The 11,782-nt window shown below is 41.2% G+C and overlaps 1 protein-coding gene across 9 annotated transcripts in view; it reads right to left on the reverse strand.

Annotated features, from left to right (window-relative positions):
- Positions 1 to 202: 202 nt before the first annotated feature.
- The window catches only part of ASTN2 (astrotactin 2), a 1,032,549-nt gene continuing 1,020,969 nt past the window's right edge, over positions 203 to 11,782 (reverse strand). For all 9 annotated transcript variants that reach the window (XM_070066427.1, XM_070066421.1, XM_070066416.1 and 6 more), the window contains one exon: positions 203 to 1,050. In XM_070066427.1, the coding sequence (XP_069922528.1) occupies positions 813 to 1,050 (238 nt within the window). In that variant the 3' untranslated portion in view covers positions 203 to 812. The remainder of the gene's footprint in view (positions 1,051 to 11,782) is intronic.

Here is an 11,782-nt window from a genome sequence, read left to right on the forward strand (position 1 = left end):
TCTCCTCAGAAGCTGAAGCCACCAGACTGCTTCTCTGTAATAATCACTGGGCCATAAGTTCCTTGAGGGCAGGAAGTTTTTCTGTCTTTAGTTGCATGCTCTGTTGCAGGCATAGAGTAGACACTCAGTAAATGTTTGTTGAGTGAATAAAAACAGAGGTCCCTGGAATGTATATCATTGGTAAGAAAACCACCCAAACAGAAAGAGAGACAATAGGAATTTTTAATGCATGGATAGGTCTGCGGGGACTCTGAGCAGACCCACAGGTAGCAGGAAGAGACGGGGTCCTGCAAACTCAGTCTGAGAGAGAGAGAGAGAGAGAGAGAGAGAGAAAGAAAGTCCTTAAAGACCCGAGCTTCCTCACTGCAACAATCCTCTGGACTGGGCTTCCTTCCTGAAGCTGAAGGTCAAACTGTCTTCCTTAGGTCTCCTCCAGGGGTCCATCCAGGAAGGAAGCTGAGTGTGGCAGGAGGGATGAAGGAGAGGAAAGGCCGCTTGGTCTCCACCTGAAAGCTCCTGCCTTGAGACTGACCGCCATCCATACGAAAAGGTTTAAAAAGGAGAGACTTTTGATAGAGTCAAATAATAATATCTTAGAAAAAATAAAGGATAGAGAAAAATGAATAATTCCATTGGTTACAAAGTTCTCTGCTATCCACAGGAGAAACAGTTTGCTTTGGCCTTGCTGGCAAGCTTCCTCTGCCAGGCCCGTCCTCTGCTGTCTCCCAGCCCACCCAGGCCCCAGGATCCACGAGAGTGCTGCTCCCCTTCCCATGGAGAGTCTCTGTGCTCATGGAGGGCAGTTCCCTCCCTCACCGGCCCTTAGATTCTCCGTACGTGTTTCGGGTCATGGACACCATCTTCTCCTCACACGTGATTTTGGTGTCTTTGAGGATGCTGTACCACACCATGCCTGCGGGCCGGACCTCCTCGCTGCGGCAGAAAAGGTAGGGCACGGTGTCCACGCGGCTCTGGATATAGGCGCTTCGCAGGAGGCTGGAGCAGTGGCTGCTCACCCTCTCTAGCCGCCGCAGGATCAGGTGAGCCTTCCTGAAAGGTAGGATGAGACAACAGCAGGTAAGGAGGACGCCCAGATCTGGGGTGAGGTGTGCGAGGTGGTGAACCAAGGGCAACAGACAAGTGACAACATCTTGTCCTAACAATATCTTATCCATTTCTGACCTGTGTGTAGTACAGTAGTCCCCTTACCCATCATTTCACTTTATGTGGTTTTAGGTACCTATGGACAAGTACAGTCCAAAAATATTAAATGGAAAACTTCAGAAATTAAGACTTCTTAAGTTTGAAATTGCATGCATGCTAATTAGTATGCTGAACTCTCATGCAATCCTGCTCCATCCCTCCCAGGATGTAAATCATCCCTTAGTTCAGCATTTCCAAGCAGTATATGCTACCCTCTTTTTTCCATTAGTCAAATAGTAGCTATCTCATTTATCAGACTGTCACAGTAATGCAGTGCTGTTATCCAAGTAGCCCTTATTTTACTTAATAATAGCCCCACAGTATAAAAACAGTGATACTGGCAAGTTTATTACAGTACAGTTTTATTTCCAGAACAAGTTCATGGAAAATGGTATTTAAAGATAAGTTTGTCTTGGTGCAAAAAGTATGGAAATCCATGCATACAAGAAGTCTTCATAAACTTTGTGGAAAACTACCTATTATGAAAAAAAACTATGCATGGATTTCAAAACACTCTGTACCAAAATAACTTTACTTTTGAATTATATAATTTTCAACAAACTTTAAGAACTAAAATTCTGCAACATTAAAAAAATTCTGCATATTTATGTATTGGTTTAAGAGGCAGGGGGAGAAGGGAGAGAGAGGGAGAGACTGGGAGAGAGAGAGTGCTCTGCCACCTGCTGGTTCATCCCCCAAATGTCCACAAGGGCCAGGTCAAAGCCAGGAGCTGTGAACTCAATCCATATCGCCCATGTGGGTGGCAGGAGCTCAATTACCTGATCCATCGCTGCTGCCAACCAGGAGCCATATTAACAGGAAGTTGGATTCAGGACCTGGAGCTGGACATTGAACCCAAGCTCTCTGATCAGGCATCTTACCCACTCAATCAAAAGCTTGCACTTATAACAAACTCTTAAAAAATACTCTTGTATATTGTTTATAATTATTCTACTTTATTATTATGTATAGTTTTTAATCTCTTACTGTGCTAATTTAACTGTGTCAAATTAAACTATCAAAAGTATGTATATATAGTTTAAAAATCACAGTATATATGGGGCTCAGGATTATCCATGCTTTCAGGATCCACTGGAGGTCATGGTATGTTTCCTGTGCAAGTTAGGAGGGACTATTGTATTTCAGATACCTATTCAAAGATTACCTTAAAACCTCTCCTCTTCGATTGTGCAATGTGTAAAAAAATGAATGAGGAGTGTAACCTTTGACTTAACATTTTCACTTCTAGGAAGTGGAGCTCTAGGATTAGAAAGACATTATTAGCCTTGGGGCTCTATTCAAATAAGACTTATTATAATAATGATTTTAAAAATCCAATAGTAATAGTGACTAAAATTTGACATGTACCTACCATGTGCTAGACGCTGGAAGTATATTTTACCTACATCTTTAAAATCTTATATAACCTTCAGAATAGTCCTAAACATATTGTTCTTCACACTTCCATTTTTTTTTTTTTATTTTGACAGGTAGAGTTATAGACAGTGAGAGAGAGAGAGAGGGAGAAAGTTCTTCCTTCCGTTGGTTTACTCCCCAAATGGCCACTACGGCTGGCGCTGTGCCGATCCGAAGCCAGGAGCCAGGTGCTTCTTCCTGTTCTCCCATGCAGGTGCAGGAGCCCAAGCACTTGGGCCATCCTCCACTGACCTCCCAGGCCACAGCAGAGAGCTGTGACTGGAAGAGGAGCAACCGGGACTAGAACCCAGTGCCCATATGGGATGTCGGCAGCATAGGCAGAGGATTAGCCAAGTGAGCCACGGCGCCGCCCCCCCCCGCACTTCCATTTAATAGGTGAGGAGCCCAAGCAAAGCTGAGAGCAATGGCATCCTTGACCAAGGTCAAACATCAAATTGCCCACTGGAGTTGGGCGTGTAAACTGAAGTTTAAACCCACAAAGACCCTCTCCAACTGCTACCCTGCTTCTCTAACTCTCCCACTCTTTTATTCTAGTCAGGAAATCTAGAAATTTTGCATTCCATGCTTGTCTTTTGTCAATGCCTAAAGACATATGACCACAAATTAGCACTATTCTGTATGTCTCATTTTTTCCTCTTTCTAAAATAGTGATGATGTTCTCATCATAGTTGGAAATTAAGTATGAGAAATGCCTAATGCCTAACACAGAGTAAACTTCCAATAGGTGATAGATGCTGCTATATAGAATTCTGAATAAAAATTTCTCAAAAGATATACAAACAGCTAACAAGTATGTGATAAAATGCCTAGCATCAGTAGTTATCAGGAAATGAAAATCAAAACCACAATGAGATAGCATCCCATAGTCAGAATGGCTATTATCAAAAAAAAAAAAAGGCAAAAAAAATTCTGGGAATGATACAGAGAAAAGGTCACTCTCATATACTGTTTGTGGGAATGTAAATTAGTACCACCACTATTGGAGAACAGTATTGGGGGTGAGTTCTTCCAGATCTACCATATGATGCAGTTGTTCCACTTCTAGGTATGAACACAAAGGAAATGAGATAAGCATATCTATGAGATTCTTGCACCCCTATGTTTAAGTCAGCTTTTATTCACAGAATACAGATTCAACCAAGGTGTCTACAGCAGATGAACTGATAAAGAAAATGTAGTACATATAAACAATTGAATACTTTTAAGCCATAAAACACAATCAAATCTGTCATTTAAGTGAAAATGGATGAATCTGGAGGACATTATGTTAAGTGAAATAAGGTAGACATAGAAAGACAAATACCACATGTTCTCAGTCATAAAAGGAGCTTAAAAAGTTGATCTCAGAGAAGTGGAATAGTGACTACTAGAGACTAGTAAGGGTATGGCAGAGGAGACATAAGTAGGCAGCTGGATAATGGGTCCCCAAGTATAGTCAGATAGAAGGAGTAACTTCTATAGCACAGTAGGGAGACTATAATGAAAAACTGGAGAAACAGAATTTGAACACTCCAGATACAAAGAAATGATGAGGTGATGGAAATGCTGATTATTATGATTTGGTCATTACATATTGTATGCATGTATTGAAGTTATCACACTGTACCTATGCCCCACAAATAGGTACAACCATTATGTGTCAATTTAAAAAAGAAAATTGGGGCCGATGCTGTGGCTTAGTATGCTAAGCCTCTACCTATGGCGCCAGCATCCTAAATGGGCACTGGTTTGCTTCCTGGCTGCTTCTCTTCTGATCCAGCTCTCTGCTATGGCTTGGGAAAGCAGTGTAGGATGGCTCAGGTGCTTGGGCCTCTGCACCCATGTGTGATACATGGAAGAAGCTCTTGGCTGCTGGCCCAGCTTGGATTGGCCCAGCTCCGGCTGTTGTGGCCATTTGGAAAGTGAACCAGCAGATGGAAGATCTCTCTCTGTCTCTCCCTATATCTTTCTGTAACTCTATCTCTGAAATAAATAAATAAATTTTTTTTAAATTAAGAACATATTGGGGGGACATAATAATGATGCCTCAGGATCAAGGTTACCTGAACACTAGTCTTAGCAAGAATTATTCTGTACTATGGTGGTCATCATTAGGAATTTATCTAGAAGCCTTTTCTTCAGTACCAAAGCGAAGATCCAAGAGAGATCTGATGGCTGCAAAAATAAAGCTAGAAGGCATCTTTGAGATCACCCAGTGTATTGTTTAAAATCAATGGCACTATTGGCACTTGGGGCTGAATAATTCTTTGTGATGGGCACAATCCTGCAGGATATTTAGCAGCATGACAGCCTCAGTATGTCACATGCCAATAGTACCTCCACTACAGTCATGGCAATAAAACTGTCTCCATACATTTCCAAATGTGCTTTGGGGTGCAAAATCACTGCACTTGAGAACCTCTAACCTCGTCTGACATACTTTCATTAAAAATGTGGAAATTTTCCCAGGCCACACTGTAAGTCAGCTCCATTGTCAAGGTGTGCCTCTGTGTGGAACCCAACTCCATCTACCTCCCAGCATCTTCAAGACTCCTGAGCATCCTGCAAGGCCAGATGAGAGACTCCCTCTCCTGCTGTCCTCTCTATGCCCCTCTGATACCCTGGGAGGGAAAGAGTTTTATGACAACAGGCTCCATAAATGGGAGACTGTGTTAGGCACCTGTGTGGAGGCTGGAAAAGGACTGGGCTTATGTGTGAACGTTTTGTGGGCACGATTTATGAGGTGCCTTTCAAAAAGTCCTCTTTGTATAGTTCACCACTTGGGTGGAATATTTCCTGAGGTGCCAAGAATTCATCACTTATAATCACACTCTATCCACAGTCCTCTCTCCTCCTGGGCAAGTGTCCCCTCCCCTCCACCACACACATACACGAAGAGAAGCCTGTGGAGTTTAATTTTCACCCCTTCTTGTTTGAGTTCTTACTGTGTTCCCTAATAGCTCTACACACTTGGGGAAGTCACTTAACAACTCTAAACCTGTTTCTGCATTTGAAAAATGGGGCTGTTGTGAAGTCAAAAAGATAGAGTCACTCCTTACTGATGATTTGGGCATTCATTATAAGGAGGAGTTTCCATTCTGTGGGAAGACAGGCAAGTGGAGATTACAATGCAGGTAACAACAGTAGTGATAAAAGAAGTCACAGGATCTGTGTGAAGACAGAGAAAGATGCTTAAGTAGGACTGCAGATGCCAAGGTGTCCTAGTGAAAGGAGAACTTATGTTGACTCTCATAAGAGAACAGGAGCTGGATAAAGAAAAGTAGCCAAGGCATAACAGTGTAAGTAAAGGCATAGAGATAACATGTTACATAAAAGTTCTGGGGCATGGCTGGAATACAGAAAACACTTGTAAAACTGGAGAAATGGACAGGATCCAAGCTGCTGGAGCCTAGAAATGAGGTGCTATGGAGTACTGGTGTACCTACAGGCTCCCAGACACTGGCTGTTCAAGTCCAAAACCCAGTTCACCCTCTTACTAGCCATGTGAGACTGAGAAGATTTCTCCACCATTTGTGCTTCAGTTTCCTAACCTTTCCCATAAGATGGGAACAATAACTGTATCTACCACAAAGTATTATTTAAAGAAAAAAATGAACCTGCAAGTTTTAATAAGTATGATCTAGGGTTATTGAGTCAAGAGTAAGTAGGGGAGTTACTGAAAGGTTTAAGAAGCAAAGCAGCTGATTTTGGACTGGAGTGTTTGAAAATATTTCTGGCTGTCTTGAGAAGAACTGAGTGGGGGTTGGACCAAAATGTCATCAAGAAACAGGTCGAGGTGTTGTTTCCCCGTGATTGCAGTTAGGGGTATTGTGTTGTTTTCCTTTCTGTGCTGGTGTGAAGTTACTTATTGTCTCTGTTTCCTCATCTATGAAAAATGAGTAGTTCATTGTTCACCTCATAGGGTTATAGTGACGACTAGGTAAAACATACAGAAAGGTGTTTGGTACATAGTAAGCACCTGGTATACACAAGCAAATATTATCGTCATTGCCACCACCACTGCCACCATCATGATGATGGCATTAGGCATCCTTTGTGTACCAGGCACTAGAGGTAGACATGAACTGGTTTAAACCTTGAGTGTCTTTATAAGTCAGAAGAGGAGATGAGCAGACATAAATACTAACAGAACATTGACAGTTTCTAATTCAGAGGCAGAGAACTAGGATGGAGAATAGTCAGGGTGCTATGGGAGTACATAAGATGAATGCCTAAAGCCTCCCCAGAGGCTGTATTAGCCGATCTAAGTATTCAGTGATGAAACAAAATTTTTTCCAGTAAATGAGAAAACAGAGGAAGCAGCCCATAATAAGTTAGACAGAAGGCTAAAACTGCCAGTTGTTGGAAACAGCAAGTGTCAAGAACAGATAAAAGACTAGTGAACTTGCCAGAGACTAGCTCATCCACAGTCTTGTAGACCATGCTGAAATATCTGGATTTCATTCTTTGGGAAGTGGAGAGCCATTGTCTGATCCAGGGAATCACAAAAATAGGTAATAAATCAAAATGAGTTTGGAGAGGGCAATTCTTCCAGCATTCCCTGATGCTTTGTCTGCAGAGGTTCAGCCTTTGCCTCAGAGAATCTTAGAACTCATAGGAATAGTCTCCTAATCTAAGTCTCATAATCAGCCCTTAAGGCATGTGGATCTGGCTGAAATGCCCATGAGAGTATTTTAGGCATGGAAAGCCAAGACACTCTGGGGGAAAAAAAAAACCTAAATGAAAGATCTCCACGAGTGAGATCCCAGTGGAAAGAATGGGTCATCAAAGAAGGAGGTACCTTTCTCTGAAGGGAGGAGAGAACTTCCATTTTGACCATGGCCTTGTCTAAATATGATCAGAGTCAGTGAACTCAGGGGGCTTCCATAGCCTTGGCAGCTCATGACAAGAGCCTAGGGTGATTACTGATGCCATAAACAAGAGTGTCAATTTGTTAAGTCAACAACAGGAGTCACTGTGCACTTATTCCTCATGTAGGATCTTTGTCCTTAGTGTGCTGTACATTGAGATTTAATGCTATAACTAGTACTCAAACAGTATTTTTCACTTTATGTTTCTGTGTGGGAGCAAACTGTTGAAATCTTTACTTAATGTATGCTAAACTGATCTGTATATAAAGATAATTGAAAATGAATCTTGATGTGAATGGAAGGGGAGAGGGAGTGGATAAGGGGAGGGTTGCGGGTTGGAGGGATGCTATGGGGGGGGAGCCATTGTAATCCATATTCTGTACTTTGGAAATTTATATTCATTAAATAATAGTTAAAAAAAAGGCTTCCATAGCCTTGGCAACTCATGACAAGAGCCTAGGAAGATTACTGACACCATAAACAAGAATGTCAAATTGTTAAGCCAACAACAGGAGTCACTGTGCTCTTAACTCTCCATGTGGGATCTCTGTCCTTCATGTGTTGTCCAATGTGAATTAATGCTATAACTAGTACTCAAACAGTATTTTACACTTTGTGTTTCCGTGTGGGTGCAAACTGTTGAACTCTATACTTAATATATACTAAATTGATCTTCTGTATATAAAGAGAATTGAAAATGAATCTTGATGTGAATGGAATGGGAGAGGGAGCTGGAGATGGCAGGGTTGCAGTTGGGAGGGAAGTTATGGGGGGGAAGGGGGGAGACCAATGTAATCCAAAAGCTGTACTTTGGAAATTTATATTTGTTAAATAAAAGTTTTTTAAAAAAATTTTGTTTTAACTTTGAGATGAAGAAAGTGAGATAGAGAGAAGGGCAGACAAACAGAGAGAGTTCTCATCCACTGGTTCACTACCCAACTGCCTGCAATAGCCAGAGCTGAGCCAAGCAGAAGCCAGGAGCCAGGAACTCCAACCAGGTCAGGGAGATAACTATTTGAACCATTACATGCTGCTTCCTAGGGTGTGCTTTAAAAATAAACTGGAATATGAAGCATAACAGGGAATCAAATCCAGGTACTCTGATTTGGAATGTGGATGTTTGACCACTAGGCCAACCATCTGCCCCACAACGTCTCTTTCTACAGGGACGGGGAAACTGAGGTTTGAAGGAAATGATTTGTCTTTACAGGGATACCATATGTTAGTAACAGGCAATGTTAGAATAAGGGTTCCTGATTGCTTAGAATTAAGATGAAGTGTTTGGCATTGCTGTGCCAGACTCAAATCCTAGGTCTATAACTTAATAGCTGTTTGGATCATAAGCATATTCACCAATGGCACTAGCTCTTCATGATCACATCAGTGACATGGGAATAACAGTGTTGTTGGGAGGATGAGATGCTATCTATATCAGTATTAGTCATGATTTAAAGCAGCATATTGCAGCAGAAAGGATGCAGGCTTTAGAGCCTCTTAGGACAAGTCACTTCTATTCTCTGAGACTTCCTCATTTATAAAATGGAAATAGAAACAGACTTATTTTGTAGGGCTGTTAGGCTGAAATGAAATGACTGCCACAGGTACATAGCACAGAATTTTGTACATCATGGGCACCAAAGCAACGTTTGCATTTACACAACAGAGACAGGAGAACTCAGAAGGTGAAGTCATGGAGAGAAGTGTTGGAGGTGCTCAAAGGCTGGATAGGCGGATGGAGAGAAAGAGAGAGAGATCCAACACGAAAGTGCTGGGTAATAAACTGTAGCAGCGGAGATCCATAAATCAAGGGTCAGTCATGCTTCAAGCTTTCCCTGGAGGGGAAATCATGGGTCAGAGTGACCACTCTTCTCAAATGCCGGAAATGAAATCTTCCTCATTGGAGACAGGACTCAGGCCTGCTGGGATAGGAAGCAAGAGGTGAAAGAGGGACACCACACACTAATTCATCGTTGTATCAGCAGATAAGAATGAGCTAGGGATGGCTTGCAAAGGAGTCAAGGGTGAGCCCGGAAGCCACTTCTCCGGGAATTACAGAAACTTTGACCTACGGTTCTATTCCCAGCACCATTACCCAATCAGATGCTGACACAGTTATCGGACAGAGTCCGAATTTCTAAAGGGCCCTTGAAACGGACAAAAAGATGAGAGGCAGTAAAGAAGTACTCCCTCCTCCTTTGAGCTTATATGTCTGTGTTAGCTGACCCCAAGCTTAATGAGAATGTAGGGCATGACGTGATTGCAAAAAAAACGAAACACAACCTCTAAAAGTAGAGAGGGTAGATTAAGGGAAGCAATGACTTCATTTATGCTGCCCTGGTCAGGCCACATCTGGAAAACCCCAGTCACTTCTGGTAAAAGGGACATTTGCAAACTATAGCCAGATCATGATGTTGAAGGGTGTCTTAAGAGCAAGCCTTCTGAGCTGAAAGTGAGAATGGAGTGTGCCCACAGAAGAGGGGTCTGGCAAATGGTTATCTTGTGCTAGCAACTGATGACACCTGGGTGGAAAACAGGGTCAAGGACAATAATGCCTACAATTGATTGATCCACTACCATGTGCTAAAAATGGAACTATGCAGCAATCAACTTAAATGTAATCCTCAGCCCAAATCTGCAGAGTTTAGTTGAATCTCTTTCTACAAGTGATAAGAATGAGCTTTTAGCCAACCACATGACTTTACCAGTGTGACAGAATGACAGAACCAGGTCTTAACTCTCTGCTGCCAAGCATTATTGCAAGTTCACCCAAAAATTAACAAAAAGCAAATTTGCTTCAACATAATTTAAGAAATCTTTAAAACTACAGTCCTGTAAATATAGCATGGTATTGGGTTCTCCATTACTGGAGGTGATCAAATGAAATGTGGCTTGGAAAGCAGTCAGCTGGTAGATGGAATTGGAGCAAGTTTTCATTGTTCAAGGAATGGAGGACTTGTTACACAGAGAAAAGCCACTGGATGCGTGCCACGTCAAGAGCAGTTCACAACAAAACCTGCTGTGACGTAACTGCCAAAGCATTGAGCTCCTAGGATGACAGGCTCACATCACTGAGGTTTCATTCATGCTTCAGGTTGGTCTAAGATTTCATCTTCAGGAAGTCTTTTGAGTCACCTCAGCTATCTTAAGGCAGCTTTCCCCCATTGTTGCTGAAGCATTTTATTTTTCTGTAGAAAACTATATGACATCCTCTTTTAATGTTAAACCTAACAGGACACTGATTTGATATCATAAGATACTATTTTGAATTTGGACTCAAGTCTTAATAGCTGTAACCTTTAGCAAATTATATAACTCCATTGATTGTGTTGCTTAACCTTAAAGTCTATTGTTTAGGAGATAAAGTAAGATGTAAATGACTGGGCCCATAATGGGTGCTCAATTCATCTTTCTCACCTGTTTCTTGAGCAGTGTGTGGTTCTTTCAGTGTTTAGCTCCTGACTGTTCAAGAAGGAGGGATTAATAAGTGTGACTGGATTTGAACTGGAGGATTTTTCCATTCCTAGCTTTCAAAGTACAGCAATGTTCTAGTGGGGGTAAATAAAGAGAATTAAATGGCACAAGATTATCATGTGGGCCAAAGGTATATGTATATTTGTTTATAATCACAAAGAAATTTAAAGAAATCTATCTACTGGTCTGATAGAGAACTAGACTAATGTGTGAAAAAGTCATATATAAATGCATGACTAAATAGTTCTTTATAAAGATAACACATTTATCTGTGTATCCACGAGGATACTAAAAAGTATACTTAGTGAAAACAGATAACAGAATATAATATATATATTTGTTATAGATGGTAGAGCTCATGGAGACGGAGACAGAGATGTGTTTGTAGAGCTAGACATAGTCTTAAGCCTGTATCTGTTTCCCCTTTCGCATGAATGTCCGTGGCAATATCACATCTGCATATGTAAAGGTATATGCCCTCTGTTGACCATTTTACCTCTGGGGTATGATGGGGAATATGGGGCTTGGAGGCATAAAATTTTCACTTTATATTTTATATATTCATGTATCATTTGGAAATTATAGAATGAATAATAATTATTTCAGAACAAGATACATTAAAATTATTTGCATGTTGTCAAAGAAAAAAAAGTATATTATCACAAAATTAAAAGAAAAATAAGAAAGGAAGTAGGAGGAGGATAGGAGGGATGGAGGGAGGGAGGATGGGACAGGAAGTGTCATTATGTTCTTAAAACTGAAATTTGTTCCATTCATATAAATAAAAAATTGAAACAAAAAATTAAAAATGAATGTATATG

This window comes from Oryctolagus cuniculus, chromosome 1 (genome assembly GCF_964237555.1).
Source record: "Oryctolagus cuniculus chromosome 1, mOryCun1.1, whole genome shotgun sequence".
NCBI lineage: Eukaryota > Metazoa > Chordata > Mammalia > Lagomorpha > Leporidae > Oryctolagus > Oryctolagus cuniculus.